Below are 15,201 nucleotides of genomic sequence, written 5' to 3'. Positions count from 1 at the left end.
CCCCTCCTGGGCCCGGCCGGCCGCCCACCTCCCCGCACCGCTGCGCCCTGCCCAGGGGGCGGTGGGGGCAGTCCTGCAGTCCCGCTGCAACCACGACGGCCTACCTGAGGAGCGGTCCCCGCAGATGGCACAGATGTGCTTGGTGAAGGACGCCATGTTCCCTGAGGGGTGGGCCGGGACTTTGAGGACACCATTGAGGCCCAGCGGGGGCTTGATGTCCTCGCTGCTGCTGACGGGGTTCATGGGCGAGCTGAGCTGAGGAGGGAAAACCGGGGCCGTCCAGGGGGGCACGTGCCAGCATCCCCCCACCAGCCCTACCGTAGGAAGGCGCCAATGAACCCCCCCCCCCACCTTGCAGAGAGGAAACCGAGGCTCAGAGAGGGGCGATGCCAGCCACAGGCCACACAGCACAGGAGCGGCAGGGCCCAGCCCTGCTGAGCCCTGCCCTGCCCTCAGGGACCCCCCCCATGGCCTCAGAGGAGGACCCCCCAGGGCCCTGCTTACACCCCCTGACTCTCACCCACCTCCCATCACTGAGTGAGCCCTGGACAGGGCAGCGTGAGCTCGCGCCCCTCCCCTGCGAGGAAGGCACTTTGTCTTGGGGACCCCCAACCCGCAGCTGGGCGCCGAGGCCTGGTCACAGCAAGCAAAGGGAGCTGGGGTCCACCTCGGCAGCACACCGCGGGGGGGGGGGGGGGGGGGGGAGAGAAGCTCGGATCACGTGACCCAAGGAGAGCAGGACAGACAGCGCCCCACCCCGCCCCACGCGGCGGCTGACAGCCCGATGCTGCCCAGGAGGAAGCGTGGGAACCTCACCGTCACCCTGGCAACAGCTGCCGCTGCAATGACACAGCAGTTTTGGTTCCGCTGCATCCACCCCAGCTCTCCCGGCAGCGCTAGGGCCCAGGGGTGCTTCCTGCTGCGCCCACGGGCTGGCCTGTCTCCACTGGCGCCAGGACCCCGGCCCGGCGGCCCCCGGCCCCCCACTTCTGCAAACCCCTGACAAAGGCGGAAACCGGGCAGTGTGCGCGTCTCTGGGGAAGGACAGCAGGCGCCTGGCTGCCCCCGGGTAGCCCCGGGCCCCTCCTGCCAGCGGGAACCTCACCTCCTTCCTTCCCCAAGGCCCCCGACCTCCACCGCTTTCTCACGGGGCAGCGAGAACTTGGTGCTACGAGCACACAAAGCAGAAGGGCCCCCAATGCCTGTTTCCATGCCGGCCTGGGAGGCTGGGAGGGTCCTTCCAGCCCCCGTGGCTTTGGGCCCCTCCCCGGCCCGGGGCCCTGTGACTCTGACCACCCCCCCCAACCCCCCACCCGGGATTCCGGGGGGCTCCTGAGAAACCCCTGGGGGCCATCACGTGAGAGGGCGCCACGGACCAGAGCGGCTTGTCCAGTGGCACCAGGGCACTCTCTGCGCACCGTCCCCAGGCCTGGGAGCGTTTCCCACAGGAAAGGGGACAGAGAAGGGGCCGTTTGCGGAGGGCTCCTGTGCCCAGGTGTGCCACACACGTTTGCCTCTGCCATGTGGAAAACCCTCCGTCCCTTCCCAGATACGGATGTGGAGGCTCAGGAGGTCAGGGGCCCGGCAGGCAGGCCTCTGGGTAGCAGGCGGTGGGCACCAAGGCGATGCCCGCATGCTGCAGGGGGAACAGGCCCAGAGCCACTCAGGGACCCCACCCGTCACACGCCGTTCCCTAAGTGCCCAGCGACACAGGCTACACAGCCCCGCGCAGCCCTGCAGAGCTCGCTGGCTCGGTGGGGACGGGGCGGAGGCGAGTGGTGGGGACAGCACGGCTTATGGCAGGGCCCCCGGATTATGTCCTCTTCCATCCACTGTGTGACTTTGGGGAAATCATTCAATCATTCTGAGGTTCGTCGAGGGCCAAGCTGAGGGCCGCCGTCAGGAAAACTGAGCCGACACAGGGGCAGCTTGCTGCACACACTCGGCCTCCAGGAGACATCGCGGGCTGGGTCCCAGGCGGAGGGGCCGCTGAGCCGTTCGGGAAGGGCACGACATGGGTGCAGAGGGGGCCGACGGGGGGGAGTCACTGAGGACATGGGAGCAGGAGGCCTGCCCCCGCTGCAGCCTTCCCCACGCTGTGGGAGCCCGGCCAGGACCCCACGTGGCTGGATCCACTCGAGGGCACCAGGGAGAGGAACCTGGGCATTTCCTCTTTCATGTTTACCCACACCATGCTGGGTGGGTGGCAGGCCACCTGCCCTGTCCCCCGTGTACATGCAGGCCCTAAGAACTGGTGACTGCCCTAGGTAAACTGAGGCAGGGCCACTGCAGCGAGGAAGGCTGGGCGGGCCCCACGTGGGAAGGAGCTCCAGGCGGGAAGGACAGTCGGTGCCATGGCTGTCGGCCATGTGCCGGGGGCATCCCTGCCCTCCCGGCCTCAGGCATCCCAGGGGCACAGCAGTCAGCCCAGAGGCCTCTGGGAGCCCTAGGAGACCCTGCACACGTGGAGAGACGAGGCTGGCTGCAGCCCCCACTCACCACAGGCCTGGGGCCACCCACATCGATCCTTTGCCTCAACTAGTAAACGGTGCCCATAAGGCCACCAGGGCCAGGCTGTGCGGGGTCAGGGGTCACACTTCGCCCTTCCCAGCTCCAAGCTGATGCGCCTTGGGCTGGCTCCCCCATTCTTTGAGGAGCTGTGCCCCCTCCCCCCTGCACCCCATCCACGGTGCCAACAGCCCCTGGCTAGGGCCTGGAGGCCATGTGGTGTGGCCAGGGCGGGGCCCAGTCCTATTTCCCCTTTCATATCCTTGGCATTTTTTTCAGTTCCCACTGGAGCCTACAGGACTCGCTGAAACAACCAGCAGCCTCATCAGGGCCCCGCCAGGGTCTCCTGCCGCCTCTGGAGGCTCCTCTCTTCTGCACCCACCACGCTCTTCCTCCTGAGCCAACAGCCGGCTTCCCCCCAATCCGCGGCCAGAACTGGGGGTGGAGGCTCAGGCCTGCCGCTGCGGGACCAGGCCCTTGGCCTCGCCTGCCTCACAGGACCCGCAAGGCAGGGGCAAACCGTGGGGACGCCCTGTCCTCGGAGGCCTCACGGCCACAGGACTGCCGACAAAGAGCAGGCAGTGGCAGCCGGCCCACTGGCCTGAGCAGATTCCCCCACCAGGGAAGGTCTGCTGGGCTGGCGAGGGCTACATGCTGTGGTGCCCACGGCAGGCCCGGTGGGGCCAGAGGGCTCTGGGGCGCGGTGGGGGTGCTCCCGGGCCCTGTGCTCAGCCCCCAGACCAGGAAAGAGGCACAGGGCAGCCCGGGGGCCGGCGCCTGGGATCTGGACCCCCAGGCACCCATTTCTGGGCAGGGAGGGCGAAGCGAGGCAGACCGGGGGCGCTGGCGGGCCTTCTGGGCTGCGTGGACTCAAGCAGGCAGCCCTCGGCAGGGCGCCAGCCCTTCTCCGGCAGCAGAAATCGCAGAACCTCGCTGGTTCCGCCAACCATGACTTCGCGGTTGTGGTTTTGGGGCAGAGGGTGGGGCATGCCCCCCTTTGAACTCCACCCACACTCTTCGTGAATATGGGGAACCCCAGGTTTCCAGGATGAGCTGCTGAAGCCCAGAAGCTCCACTCACTCCGGGAAGGCGCTACCGGGAAACTGAGGCCTCACCAGGACGGGCAGCCACGGGGGAGGCCGAGTGCGCGGCTCAGACCGTGGCAAAACTCACTGTGGCGCGACTGACTGATGGACAGAGGGACACGTGGGACGGGTGGCCACAGGACAGCAGTGACCATCTGGGGCACAGTGGGCTTGCTCCCCACACCCTCTCCCAGGCCTGACTCTTGCCCCGATCCCCTCATCAGCCTCAAGGGGCCTGGGGCCCCTCACTCACACGCAACCTGGGTTCAACCAGCACCGCCAAGCGCCAGGAACCTGGCTGGGTGCTGAGAATAAGAGAGAACAGGACAGATGTGGTCCCCCAAACCCCTCGCTCCCCAGTACTACCCCGCCCTCGCTCCCAGATGGGCAAACAGTGCCAAGTGGCAGGTGACCCCAAGGTCTGGGGGACACCACTGCCACGCCCAGGCTCCTGCTGTACACGAGCCCTCAGGGTGTCCAGGGCAGGTGGTAGGCCTACGGCCAGCAAGGAGCCTCATGGGGCTGAGGGCCAGCAGGTGCCTGCCTCTGTCGCGGTCCCCAGGGGGGCAGGTGCACACTCGGTCTTCATCTGCCCCCCTGGCTCGCTGTGCAGCCAGCAAGAATGGGGTGGGGCGGCTGTGCTAAAAATAACCTGGCCAGGCCCAGCAAAGCAGCCGAGCCTCCCTCAGGCCAGCACCTCAGGCCTCCTGCCTGCTCCGGGGACCAAGTGACCCGAGAGGAGCACGGGAGCTCTGCACTGAGGCCTGAGACCCCAGCTCTTTTGTTCCTGTCCCCCAGACACAAAAGGTTGACAAGGTCACTCTGGAAAAGCCAGCAAGATTCTCCCCCCAAGGCCAGCTCTAGAGGCCCAGCGAGAGGGGCAGTGGGCTGGCTCCAGCTCGGTGGTACCCCGGGGCCAGCAGCAAAGGGGACTGCCCCGCAGGCAGGGGCTTGGGAGCCCATAGGATGTCGCTGTCACGAGGGCATGTGTGGCTCTGGGTAGGGAAGCCTGCGCCCAAGTCTCTCCCCAGGAGGCTGTCCTGAGGCTCCGTGGAGATGTGCCCCAAGGCTCTCCACCACGGGGCTGCCATCTCGGCCGAACCCAGCCTTGGACTCGGACCTATTTCAGGAAGGACGGCTCGAGCCCCAGAGAGAGGGAGGTCCCGCTGGGATTCAGGCAGGCCCTCTGGCCACCCAGCAAGAAACCCAGCAGGAAACGCACGGAGCTGGGAGAGAAGACACCCTGCTGGGCCCCGGGGACCCGTCACCACCCAGGGATCTCCAGAAGAGCTCCGGACAGCTCTGCAGGGGTTTGGACGACAGGTGCCCAGGGGAGGGTGGACTGGGCCCCCACGGTCCCCACGGCAAGAACCAGACCGAGCCAGGCCCTGCCAGGCACCACTTCCTTCCTGATTCAGAGACAACCCTGAAAGCCAGACTATTCCAAACCCACGCCCGTGGAAAATCCCACCGAGCCCTGACAGATGAGCTGAGGCCACCGTGGGGCCTGGGGCCCGGCCTGAGGAGGGCACATCGGCACAGAGCCTGGACACGCCACCCCGGGCTCTGGGCCCGGGGCGCCGGAACCACCTGGTGTGGGCATGCGCGGCGGCCAGGAGGGAAGGGCCGAGAAGGGACAGGGGCTCAGGGGGGTGGGTGGCTGTGAATGCTGAGGAAGGCGGCACCCCGCCCTACAGAGCTCTGAGTCAGGGGAGCAAGGGAGCCCCCCGCGGGGTGGGGGAGGGGGCACACTGGAGTAAACGACCAGGAGCGGGGAGGCCGGCTGATGACCTCGGAGAGTCGAGGGCCGGGGAGTCAGCCAGACCCGGGCTCAAACTCAGGCCGAAGCCACCGCTCGCTCTGAGGCTCGACTTCCCAGACATAAAGTGGGGAGAGGACCCCCCGAGGGTCCGCAGGACGGGGCCCGCCTCTGCACTTACCTGGGGGCTGCTGGTGCCGAAGCCCAGGGTGGGCGTGGTGGGCACTGACATGGAGTGGGGGCCCATGGGGGAGCTGATGACCGAGAATGGTGGGCCCATGCCGTTGATGGGGGGGCTCAGGGTGCTGATGGGCGAGTGCAGCTGGCCGGGGGAGCCGAGCGAGGAGCCGATGCCGGGCCCGAGAGAGGGGTGCAGTGAGGGGGCGGCCATGGAGCCACGCCCCGTGGGGGAGTTGAGGGAAGAGGAGTTCACCTGGGTGGAGAAATCTGCAAGACAAGAACCCAGAGGCGGGCGGTCAGGAACCCACACGGCCCCGGCCTGCTCCCCGCAGGGCGCAGAGACCGCGGCGAGGCCGGGCCCCAGCGCCCCTATGGCTATCGTAATGGCTCGGGCCGCAAATTCCCCCCAACACGAGGTCCGGCCGGGCCAGGGCGCCGGAAGCTCCCCCTCCGAGGTGGCCCCGGTGCTGGGGCTCAGGCTGGGCTGGCGGGGGGGGGGGGGGGGGGCAGACGCCGGACAGGCAGGGAGACGGGAAGGCTGCCTGTCCGCCTGGGATGCCTGGTCACCACGAGCTGCCAGTCCCCTTGCCCATATGCTCAAGGGGCTGAGGTAAAGGTGTGGGAACAACGGCACAAAGGACGCGACCAACGCCTCAGGGTGCCCACGCCGTGGCAGAAACCAGTCCGTGTCCTCGGTGCAGATTAATGCAAGGGAGGAGGTGGGAGGCCTGCGGCAGGCGCTATCATCACCCCATTTTACAGACGGCACATCCAGGCCTGTGTTCTCACAGTGCCCCGGGCACGGCGGCTCTGGCACCAGGAGGCGCCCCAGCAGCCGTGGCCCTCTGACCCACGAACCCCAGATAGATGCGCACTTCCTGTGTGCCCCAAATCCGCGCGCTCCGGAGAGGGCCGGTGCTCAGAGCGAGCAGCCCACAGAGGCTGTGGGGAGGGGCCGGGACCTCCCACACACAGACTTTCATCTCAGGGATTTCAAAGCCCGGCAAGCGCTAATTAGGCCTCCGCACCCCAGCCTGGGGGCTCAGCAGGAAGAAACCTCCCCGGAGGGAGGCTCTCAGGTGGCGAATGCGCTGCCCACAGGGCCGAACACTCCAGCATTCCATCCAGCATTCCATCAGGAACCGGCGGAGCCCGAGGGCGGCAGAGGCCAGTGGACGCCACCCCCCCCCCCCCACCCTGGGCAAGCGGGGCCCCTCTGGGCCTCAGCCTTCCCATCTGCAAAATGTTTCCTCGGCCCTTCTCGCTCCAGCCCGCGGTGACCACAGGTGCTTCCGCCAGGTCGAGCGGGACCACAGACACGATGGCGTGGCCTCTGTCCACACGCACCCCAGGTCAGGGGGCTGCACCCCTCGACGGCCCCGTGGAAAACCCACCTCCGCCAACCTTGCAGTGGCCGTGTCCTGAATGCTCCCTGTGCAAATGGTCTCGGGGCGGGGGGGGGGGGGGGGGGGCACGCACCGTCACACTTCAGGACAAAGCTGCCAACCGGCAGAGTCGGAGCCTGGCACTCGTGACTCCAGCCGAGATCCTCATGCAGGGATTTATGAACCTGTCCCTGGAGACGCTGGGGGGAGGGGGGGGACCAGCCCGAAGGGCGCGGTGGGCGGCTCCGGCAGGAACACAGCAGGCTCTGCCACTCTGTCAGAAGCCCTCTTCTGCGAGCCTATACCTGCCCCCATCGCGCAGCCCCCTGCCCGCTGGGCACTTCCCGCTCCGTGGAACCAGAGTCCCACAGTGGAGTCGGGGGTGGACGAGCCCGCCTGCCGCTGCTCGCCGTCCAACTCCACTAGTGGGCAGCTTCGTCCGATCCGTCTGAAATCCCAGCCGTTCACAAAAGTGGGGATCAACCGCTTTGCTGAACTCGAAAACCCAAACTGAAGCATTCCAGAGCCGGGTGGTAGCAGCACCTGCTGGCAAGGATGGGTACTGCAGATCGGCCCTACTAGTCCTTAAGGGCCCCAGGTCCGCACCCCGGGAACTCCCGCGGGAAGCCTGCGGTGGGGGGGGCAGGGCTGACGAGGAGGACAGGCAGGGAGAGGCCAGGCGGTCGAGCACAGCAGACGCAGGCCCGGCTGCAGATCTTGGATCTCACGGAGCTCCCACGTCCCTGCCTACCCACTTGTGACAGCCGAGGATATTGAGGCACAGAGAAGGCAGCGGACCCGCCCAAAGACAGGAGCCCAGAAACCCGCAGCTGCCCCTGCACCAGGCGAGCAGGTGCCCACTGTGGCCCGCCTCTCCGGCCTGCAGTCGGCTTCACCCCTGCCCGAGGCTCGGCTTCCCCCTCCGCACGCCTGCTCCACGGGAGGTGGCCATGGCCTGGACCAGGGCTGTCCCCTCCACGCGGTCTAGAGAAGCACCTGTCCAACTTCTGGGTGGAAGGAAAAAGGGAGCAAGATGGACCCTGCAAAACGGGCTTGGCGGACGCCTCCCAGGGCAGCACAGAGAGAGAGGCAACGCAGCCAGGGGCGTCTGGGGCTCCCCGCCTCAGGACGGTGTCCCTGGGGGAGCCGCCCACCTTCCTTCCCACAAGTGGGAAGGAGACCATGATTCCAGGGCCGAGCAAGAGAAGCCACTCCTAGATTCCAACCCCCCTGCCAGGTACTCCTGGGGGCCCTTGGGCCCTGATCAGAGCAGGGCCCGGGGGCCGGGTGCAGCCGTAGCCACAGCCACTGGGAGGGGCCTCTGCCGCCACCAAGGCTCACAGCTGCAGGGGCCGGTGCCCCCGGAGCTGCTGGTTGTTTGTTTGTTTGCTGCTCCCCCCCAGGAAAGGGAGGGAGAGGCAGGAGAAAGCTTGGCCGGAAGGGGGGAGGGCGGCAGGGAGGGGGGCCGGGAGGGAGGAGGCCTGTTTGACTGCCAGCTGCCAGCCTGCACCCCAAAGCTCCCCAGCCCCCCAAGGCATTGCCTGCACCCAGCCCGAGTCTGCGAACCAGGAGGAGGGGAGCCCATGGGGGAAGGAGCACCCCCCTTGAGCCTCTGCAGCAGGCACCCTGCCCACCCGGCCCGAGGCTGCGTGCTCAGTGTCCAGCAATCGCTCCACCCTGCTGTGAGCCCCTGGGGCTGCTGGGTCCCAGGACCCCCCCCCCCACCCCAGCCCGCCTCCTCAGGACCCCTGCTGCTCCCAGGCCCCCACTCTGGGTGCTTCCTGTTTGCACAGAACATCCACAGAAGACACTTTCCCGGAGCCTGGGTGACAATGGGCTGGGTGTGTTTTCTGGAGTCTTCTGGAGAGAGACACTCTGGCCAGGAAGGGGAACATTAGAAAGAAAAGGCAAAAAAATGCCCAAACATCCTCGGCTCGCAGAGGCCCTGCCCACCCCCCTCCACGTGGGTGCAGGCCCCACCGCTGCCATCCGCCCCTACCCGCTGATAAGCGGAGGCGGCGATAAGGCCTTATTCTTTAAAAGTCATACTTTGGACTTGCTGGGGCCTTGTCACTGGCTGATCGCCACACACTTATCTGATCCTCACTCAGTGGGGCTGGGGGGGGTGGGGGGGGGCGGGGCTGCAGGACATCAAGCTCAGACACGGGGGAGCCAGCTGACACCCGGCCCTCCCTGCCCAGGGGGGCGCAGAGGGGCGTGTGGGGAGGGGCGGCGCCCAAACGCCAAGCCTCACACCCTCAGCACCCCCGCACCTCACACCCCTTCCACCGCTCCCCGCCGCCATGCCCTCTTTGGGACGATGAGGCATCAGTGGGACTCGGGAGCTCATAGGGACCTCCACGAGACAGGCCTCTGTCCAAACGGACGGGAGGCCCAGCAGCCCCCACACAGGCAGAGACCTGGACGGGCTGCCAGATTCAGTCCAGGAAGGCTGCACGGAAGAGGTGGTGGACGGATCTCTCCTTTAGCACATACTTGAGGCCACAAAACTGCATCTCACACACAAATACCTGGAGGGCAGCCTCAGAGCCACAGGCAGAGGTGGGAAGCCCTGGGCTCTCAGCCCCAGAGCAGGCGCCCAGAACCTCCCTGAGCCCCAGAGCCTGGGGGTTAAGAGCTACGCTTGATAAAGTCTGAAGCCGAGAACGGTCTCCTGGGGACCGACAACGGCAGGGGCCGCTTCTTCGGGCGGTGGGCTCTCGGTCGCAGCTGCTTACAAGCGGAAACCACTGCCACCACTCAGGAACAGGTGGCCCAAGGTCCCTTGGAGAGAAGGAAGAGACATCTCCGCTCTCCAAGATTCCACAGCCGCATGGGGTCCCGCCAGGATCCCCCCCCCCCCAGCCCTTGGGACCCCACGGCAGGAAGGCGGGGAAGCCCCACCACCTCCTTTCCGGTGGCTGCATGGCAGGAGGGAGGCGGGGAGGAGGCAGGAAATGCCAGCCTCACCGCGGTTGGGGGCACGCCCGGGGGCTCCAACTCCCCCAGACAGCCAGGGAACCCCTGACTCTTAGAAAGGGGAGCTGGGGCTCCTCCAAGGCCCTTCTTGGCAGGACCGATTGGGGCAGGGTCCAAGCAGGCCACGGGCTGGGGCCGTGTGTCCAGTGGGAGGGAGGAGGACACCGGGCGGGCCACGCAGGAAGCAGAGTGGGGAGGGAGGGACAGGAGGTCCAAGTGAGGGAGCCAGGGGAGGGGTCCCGCTTCGGGGAGGGGCAAGAAGGCCGGTGTGGGGGCGGGAGCGAAGGTGCCCAGGAGGAAGAGGGGCACAAACGTAGGGGAAGAATGTTGTAAGAACAAGAACAGTTCTGAGCACAAGCTCCCCCCACCCCTGCAACACTGCGCCCCTGCCCGGGGACCCCCTCCCGGAACCGAAACCCCACATCAAGGAGCTGGCAGGCCCTCAGGAGCGTCCCAAGACACCCACCTACAGCCCCCACCTTCCGGAAGGACTGCTTCCCCGAGGCCACCAGGGGAGGGAGAAGTGGCGGCCTGGTGGGGACGCGGTGAGGACCGCGGCGCGTCTGGGTTTGGGGGAAGCTGCGAGTGGCTGGAACACAAGGAGGGGGAGGTGGGAAGCTCCCGCTGGCCCCACGGGGCAAGGGGCCTTCAGGAGCTGGGGCCGGCTGGGCAGACGGCCCCTGACATGCGGAGGCTCCAGCCGCAGGGAGAGCCGACCGCTGCCGGGACTCAGGGCCCCTGGCCTGTTTCCCGTTCTGCCAACAGAGTGCACCCAAGGCAGCAGCTACTGTGGTGGCCCCTGTGCCCCGTCCGTGCCTGCTTCCCACCCTGCAGAGGGTGGGCTGGGACCCAGGGGCCTGTCACCTCCGGCCCCCGGGGAGCATGGCCCACCCACGACCTCCTGGCCCAGTGTCAGCTTATGGCTCAGGTGGCTCAGGCTGAAATTTCAGCTCCTCTGGGGTCACTCTGCCCTCTCCCAAACCAGTGGTCCCAGCCCCAAGTCTCAGCCCCCGCTAAGGAGGACACAGGTGAGCTGGGCCTTTACAGAGGTGAGGAGAAACCCCAGCCTGCCTCTGTCCTGCCCCAAGCCCGGGGGCCTCGAGCAGGGTGGCGAATGTGCCAGGCAGGAAGCTTTGGGGGCCTCGCTCTGCCGGGCTCAGCGAGCACACGGACCCAAGGGGGCCAGAACGTGGACCTGCCCAGCTCTACACAGGGTCCGGGGTGGCCCAGATCCACCCAGACCCCAGAGAAGAGAGGGAGGGAGAGGACGGGGACAGCAAGCCAAGACGTGCATTCCTTCACCCTGCCCCCACGTGCCCACAGGACACGGCTCTAAGGGTTTTGGTCCCTGGGCACCCAACAGGGACTTCACCCCCATGGGTCCCATGGAGACCACCAGCTGGCCTCTCCAAAGTCCTATTTCCTGGCATGACCCCACCCCACCCTCTGCAACAGACAGGGATGCCTGGGGGCCCGGGAGGGGAGGGGTGGAGAGGGGGCAGGCAGGGTGGACACCGAAGGCCAAGGGACGGACATCATGACCCTGCCAGCCCCAAGGCCCCAGAATGAGCAGCCACCACGGACCTAATAGGCAGAGGCTCTGCCCGAGACTCGGAAAGAGTCAGGGGCTCCCCTGAGAGCCTCAGGTGTCCTCCCCTCAGAGTGACGCCGGGTGGGCTGGGCCAGGTCAGGGCCCTGGGGCCCAGCTGAGCACGAGGCCTCAAGAACTCAGAGACGCCAAACCTGTCTTTAAGGCCCCTGACCCCCACCCACATCACGCAAACCAGGGGCTCGGCTCCTTTCCCCACCCCAGAAGCAGCCACGCAGCTGGGCTCTCCTTCCTTGAACTCATACCCTGGCCCCCAGGATGTGATCAGGGGCTGAGAGTAGGAGTGTGGGACGCACGGAAAAGCGAGGGGCTGCGAATCAAAGCCCCTCACAGGAGGGTGTATGACACAAAGCATGGCTGCTCACACGTCTGGACCCCCAGGGGAAACAGATACAAAGGCCAAGAGTAGGACTGCAGCCCCGATCTGTAGGGCCCCAGTCAGGCCGCTCTCCCAAGGAACTCCCTGGCATCCCAGGGTGTGAGAACAAGAAACAGTAACACAGGCGCTGGGACTTCTGGGTCCCAATGAGGAGACACCAACCTAAAGCCCTCAGCCCTGACCAACTTCAGACTCCCAGGGTAGATGGAACACTCCTTGCAATGCGCCTCATGGAGAAAGACCCCAGAAAGGCCCAAAGGGTCTAACAGGGGAAACCACTCTCTGTAACAAAGCCCAGGGTAACACAACGTCTGTGCTGATATCCACTGAGCACTCGATGACAGATACGTCTATACCATCACCATCAACCTCACCACCATCACCATCGTCACCATCAACCTCACCACCTAAGCAAACCCCTGTCCTGCCCCACGGCACGCATGAAAGCCTAAAGCCCAGAGAGACTGATGCTAAGTGGGTTTTGCCGCAAGCAGCAAAAGGGATGGGGTTTCGGGGTTCTGCTGGCCATACCGAGCAGGCCAGGGCTGGTGAGGGGCAGGGGAAGAAGAGTGGCGTGGCCGCCCTCGCCCAGCCACCTCGTACGGAAGGGGTATCACAGCTGGGCCCGGGGGTCGGCAGGTGTGGCTGGAGTCCAGCCACCGTGGAGGAAGTGAGCAGCACGGCCGGGAGGCAGGGGGTGGCCAGGAGGGGCTCCCCGCGAGCAGCCAGCCAGTGCCCGGGCCTGGGAGGTGCTGGAGAAAGAGCTGAGGACAGCACCAGTGCCCCGGGGCACTCCCACCGGGGTCTTTGCCGGAGGCTGCCCGCCGGGGCCACACCAGGCCCAGCCACAGAGTCAACCAAATGCACCTGCACCCCTTCCCCTCATTCTGGCAGCAGGGGGTGTCATCACCCCCCCCCCCCCCCCGGCTGGCAGTGCTCTGATGGAAGCCCACGGCGAGCACTATCTGGGGTACCTGAGGACGAGCTGCACACCCAACCTAGGGAGGCACCGCTCAGACCACCACGGAGCAGAGAGGGCAGTGAGTCTTGGAGCGGCACACAGCCCGAAGTCTTCGCAGCTTAGGGACACACGACGCCAGGAGCACAGCGGGGCCGCGCTCGCGCTCCCGCCGGAGCCCTGCCTGTCTGGCCCAGCCCCGTCCTCGCCCGGCCACCCTTGTGTGCCCGGGTGCGGCAGGGAGAAGGCCCCACGGGCCGCTCACAGCTTCAAGGTAGCAGGTACCAGGACCTGTCGCACAGACAGCCCCAAACGCGGCTCAGGAAACGCCAACTCCCCACCTTCCCTACCCAGGGCAGGGCCAGTGTTTCCAGAAGCCACGTGACCACGGGCGATGGGCAGGGGGGCGCTGAGCACCAGCAGACAGGTGGTCTGCAGAGGCCTAGGGACTCGGAGGGGCAGTGGTCAGGACCGGCGGCGTCAGGTCAGTGGCTGTGGGACAGAAGTCCCATCCCAAGGGCTCGGGCAGCCTCCTGTCCCCGGTGCCGCTCCTCCATCCATCCATCCATCCATCCATCCATCCATCCATCCAACAGGCAGAAACCTCAAAGATGCCCGGCCCCCGAGTGCAAGCCACAGAGCCACCACCTAGGGCCCCCAAATCTTGAGGGGCTCCAAGGCATCTGATCTCACCAAGAGGTGCCCACATCCCTCCACCCCAGAGACAGTCGAGGGGGCAACAAGGCTGCCGGTGGCCTCGCCGATGGGGCTACCCACCAGCCCAGCGACCCCGGCCAGCACTGCAGGGGGCGCCAGGAGAGGGCCCCAATCATCAGTGCAATGCTCCCAGAAAGATGCCAAGGAGCCCCGGACAGTCCACCGAGCTGGTTTCCAGCCCTGTGGCCAGAGACCCCCAGCAGGCTGGCCGGGCCCGCGTCCCCGGGCGCAGCAGGCAGACCTCCCCACGCTGCGGCCAGACATCCAGGCCATGGCCCCGCTTGGCAGTCTAACACACGCTGCCTGCTGGACGGCCTGCCAGACGGGCCAAGAAGCAGCAGCCGTGGACACCCCCAGACCTGCTGGAATGCCGGGGGAGGAGGCGCAGGGACAGAAACGGGGGGGACAAGAGGAATGCGGAGGAACCGGCAGCCTGCCCGGATGAGCCTGCCGTCGGCACCCCGGCCGCTGCAAATCAGAGATCCCCACACACGCGAGCCTGCCCCACGGCCCCGCAGAGGGCTGTGAAGTCTCCCCGAAGACACCCCCGTATCGCAGAGGGCGAGTCTAAGCAGGACCCGACAGCACACCGGCCCCACACACCCCATCTGATCACGGGAGCTCTCGTCCAGCGGGCAGGTGGAGGGGGCTCGGTGGGAGAGGCTCCTCCTGAGCCAGAGCCAGAGCCGCCGGCCAGGACCCTTCGCCCTCACGAAGACCCCCCACGGCCAGCGGGGCGGCCGGGCACCGAGCCGCAGGCACAGAACCTGGCGCCCAGCCACGACGCCCACCGTGGGGACGGAGCGCAGGGAGCGGGAAGCGCGCTCACCTCTCCGAGGCCAGGCGAGGGCTCCTGAGCACCACGGCCTCCCCTCCAGGCTGTCCCCTCCACTGTCCCCAGCACCTGTGGGGCGCTGCCCAGACTCTGGAGGAAGGTGGGCGGGAAGGGGGGATTCCTGGTGAAACCCCGCCTGCCGCAGGAGAGCTTGCGGGGGAGAGAGGGCCCCGAGTCTGCGGGCTGGTTGAACCAGTTTCTTCTCAACAGGAAAAGAAATGATTCTTGTTTCATTTTGAGCCACGTTGCCCTGGCTGGCGCAGAGGCCCTGCTCCGTCGGGGAACACGCCTGTGCGTCCTGCCCCCGACAGCTGTTTGTTCTCACTCTCACGTGCATCCCCGTCGGGCCCTGGAACACATCCGCAGACACCAGGGCTGAGCCTGCCCACACCCCACCCGCCTGTGGTGGAGTGTGGGGGCCTCCAGGCAGCTGGCCGGGCAGGTCAGAGCTTTCCGGAAGGGCCAGGGAGAGGAGATGCTCCGGGTGAAACTCCTCTGGGCCTGGGGTGGGCTGGTCACACCTGGAGACACTCCCACGTCCCCCCTCTGCCCAGGAGCACCACCGTTTCACGGCCGTGGGGCACGAATGCTCAGAGCCCGGGGCCGCACGGTAGGTGGGGCGCGCCCAGGCCAGGGGTCCCCGGGGAAGAGGGCGTCTGCTCAGCTCCCAAGGAGTTCCCGGAGGGCTTCCCATGACCCCCACTGCCACGTGCTGTGAGCCCTGGCCACGCTCCCCTCGGCAGAGGCTCACCCACGCCGCACCGACTCAGCCAGCGGCTCCCGGCCGGTGTCAGTCGCGTGCGGGGG

General features: G+C 66.9%; 1 protein-coding gene across 3 annotated transcripts in view; it reads right to left on the bottom strand.

The window, feature by feature from the left end:
- Window positions 1-15,201, bottom strand: part of RXRA (retinoid X receptor alpha) — a 90,856-nt gene that overhangs the window by 18,003 nt on the left and 57,652 nt on the right. For all 3 annotated transcript variants that reach the window (XM_053204422.1, XM_027051819.2, XM_053204423.1), the window contains exons 2-3: window positions 5,534-5,799; window positions 105-255 (exon numbers count right to left, since the gene is read on the bottom strand). In XM_053204422.1, the coding sequence (XP_053060397.1) occupies window positions 105-255; window positions 5,534-5,799 (417 nt within the window). The remainder of the gene's footprint in view (window positions 1-104; window positions 256-5,533; window positions 5,800-15,201) is intronic.

The sequence above is a fragment of the Acinonyx jubatus genome, chromosome D4 (assembly GCF_027475565.1).
Source record: "Acinonyx jubatus isolate Ajub_Pintada_27869175 chromosome D4, VMU_Ajub_asm_v1.0, whole genome shotgun sequence".
Lineage (NCBI taxonomy): Eukaryota > Metazoa > Chordata > Mammalia > Carnivora > Felidae > Acinonyx > Acinonyx jubatus.
This window is presented reverse-complemented; position numbering and strand designations above follow the sequence as displayed.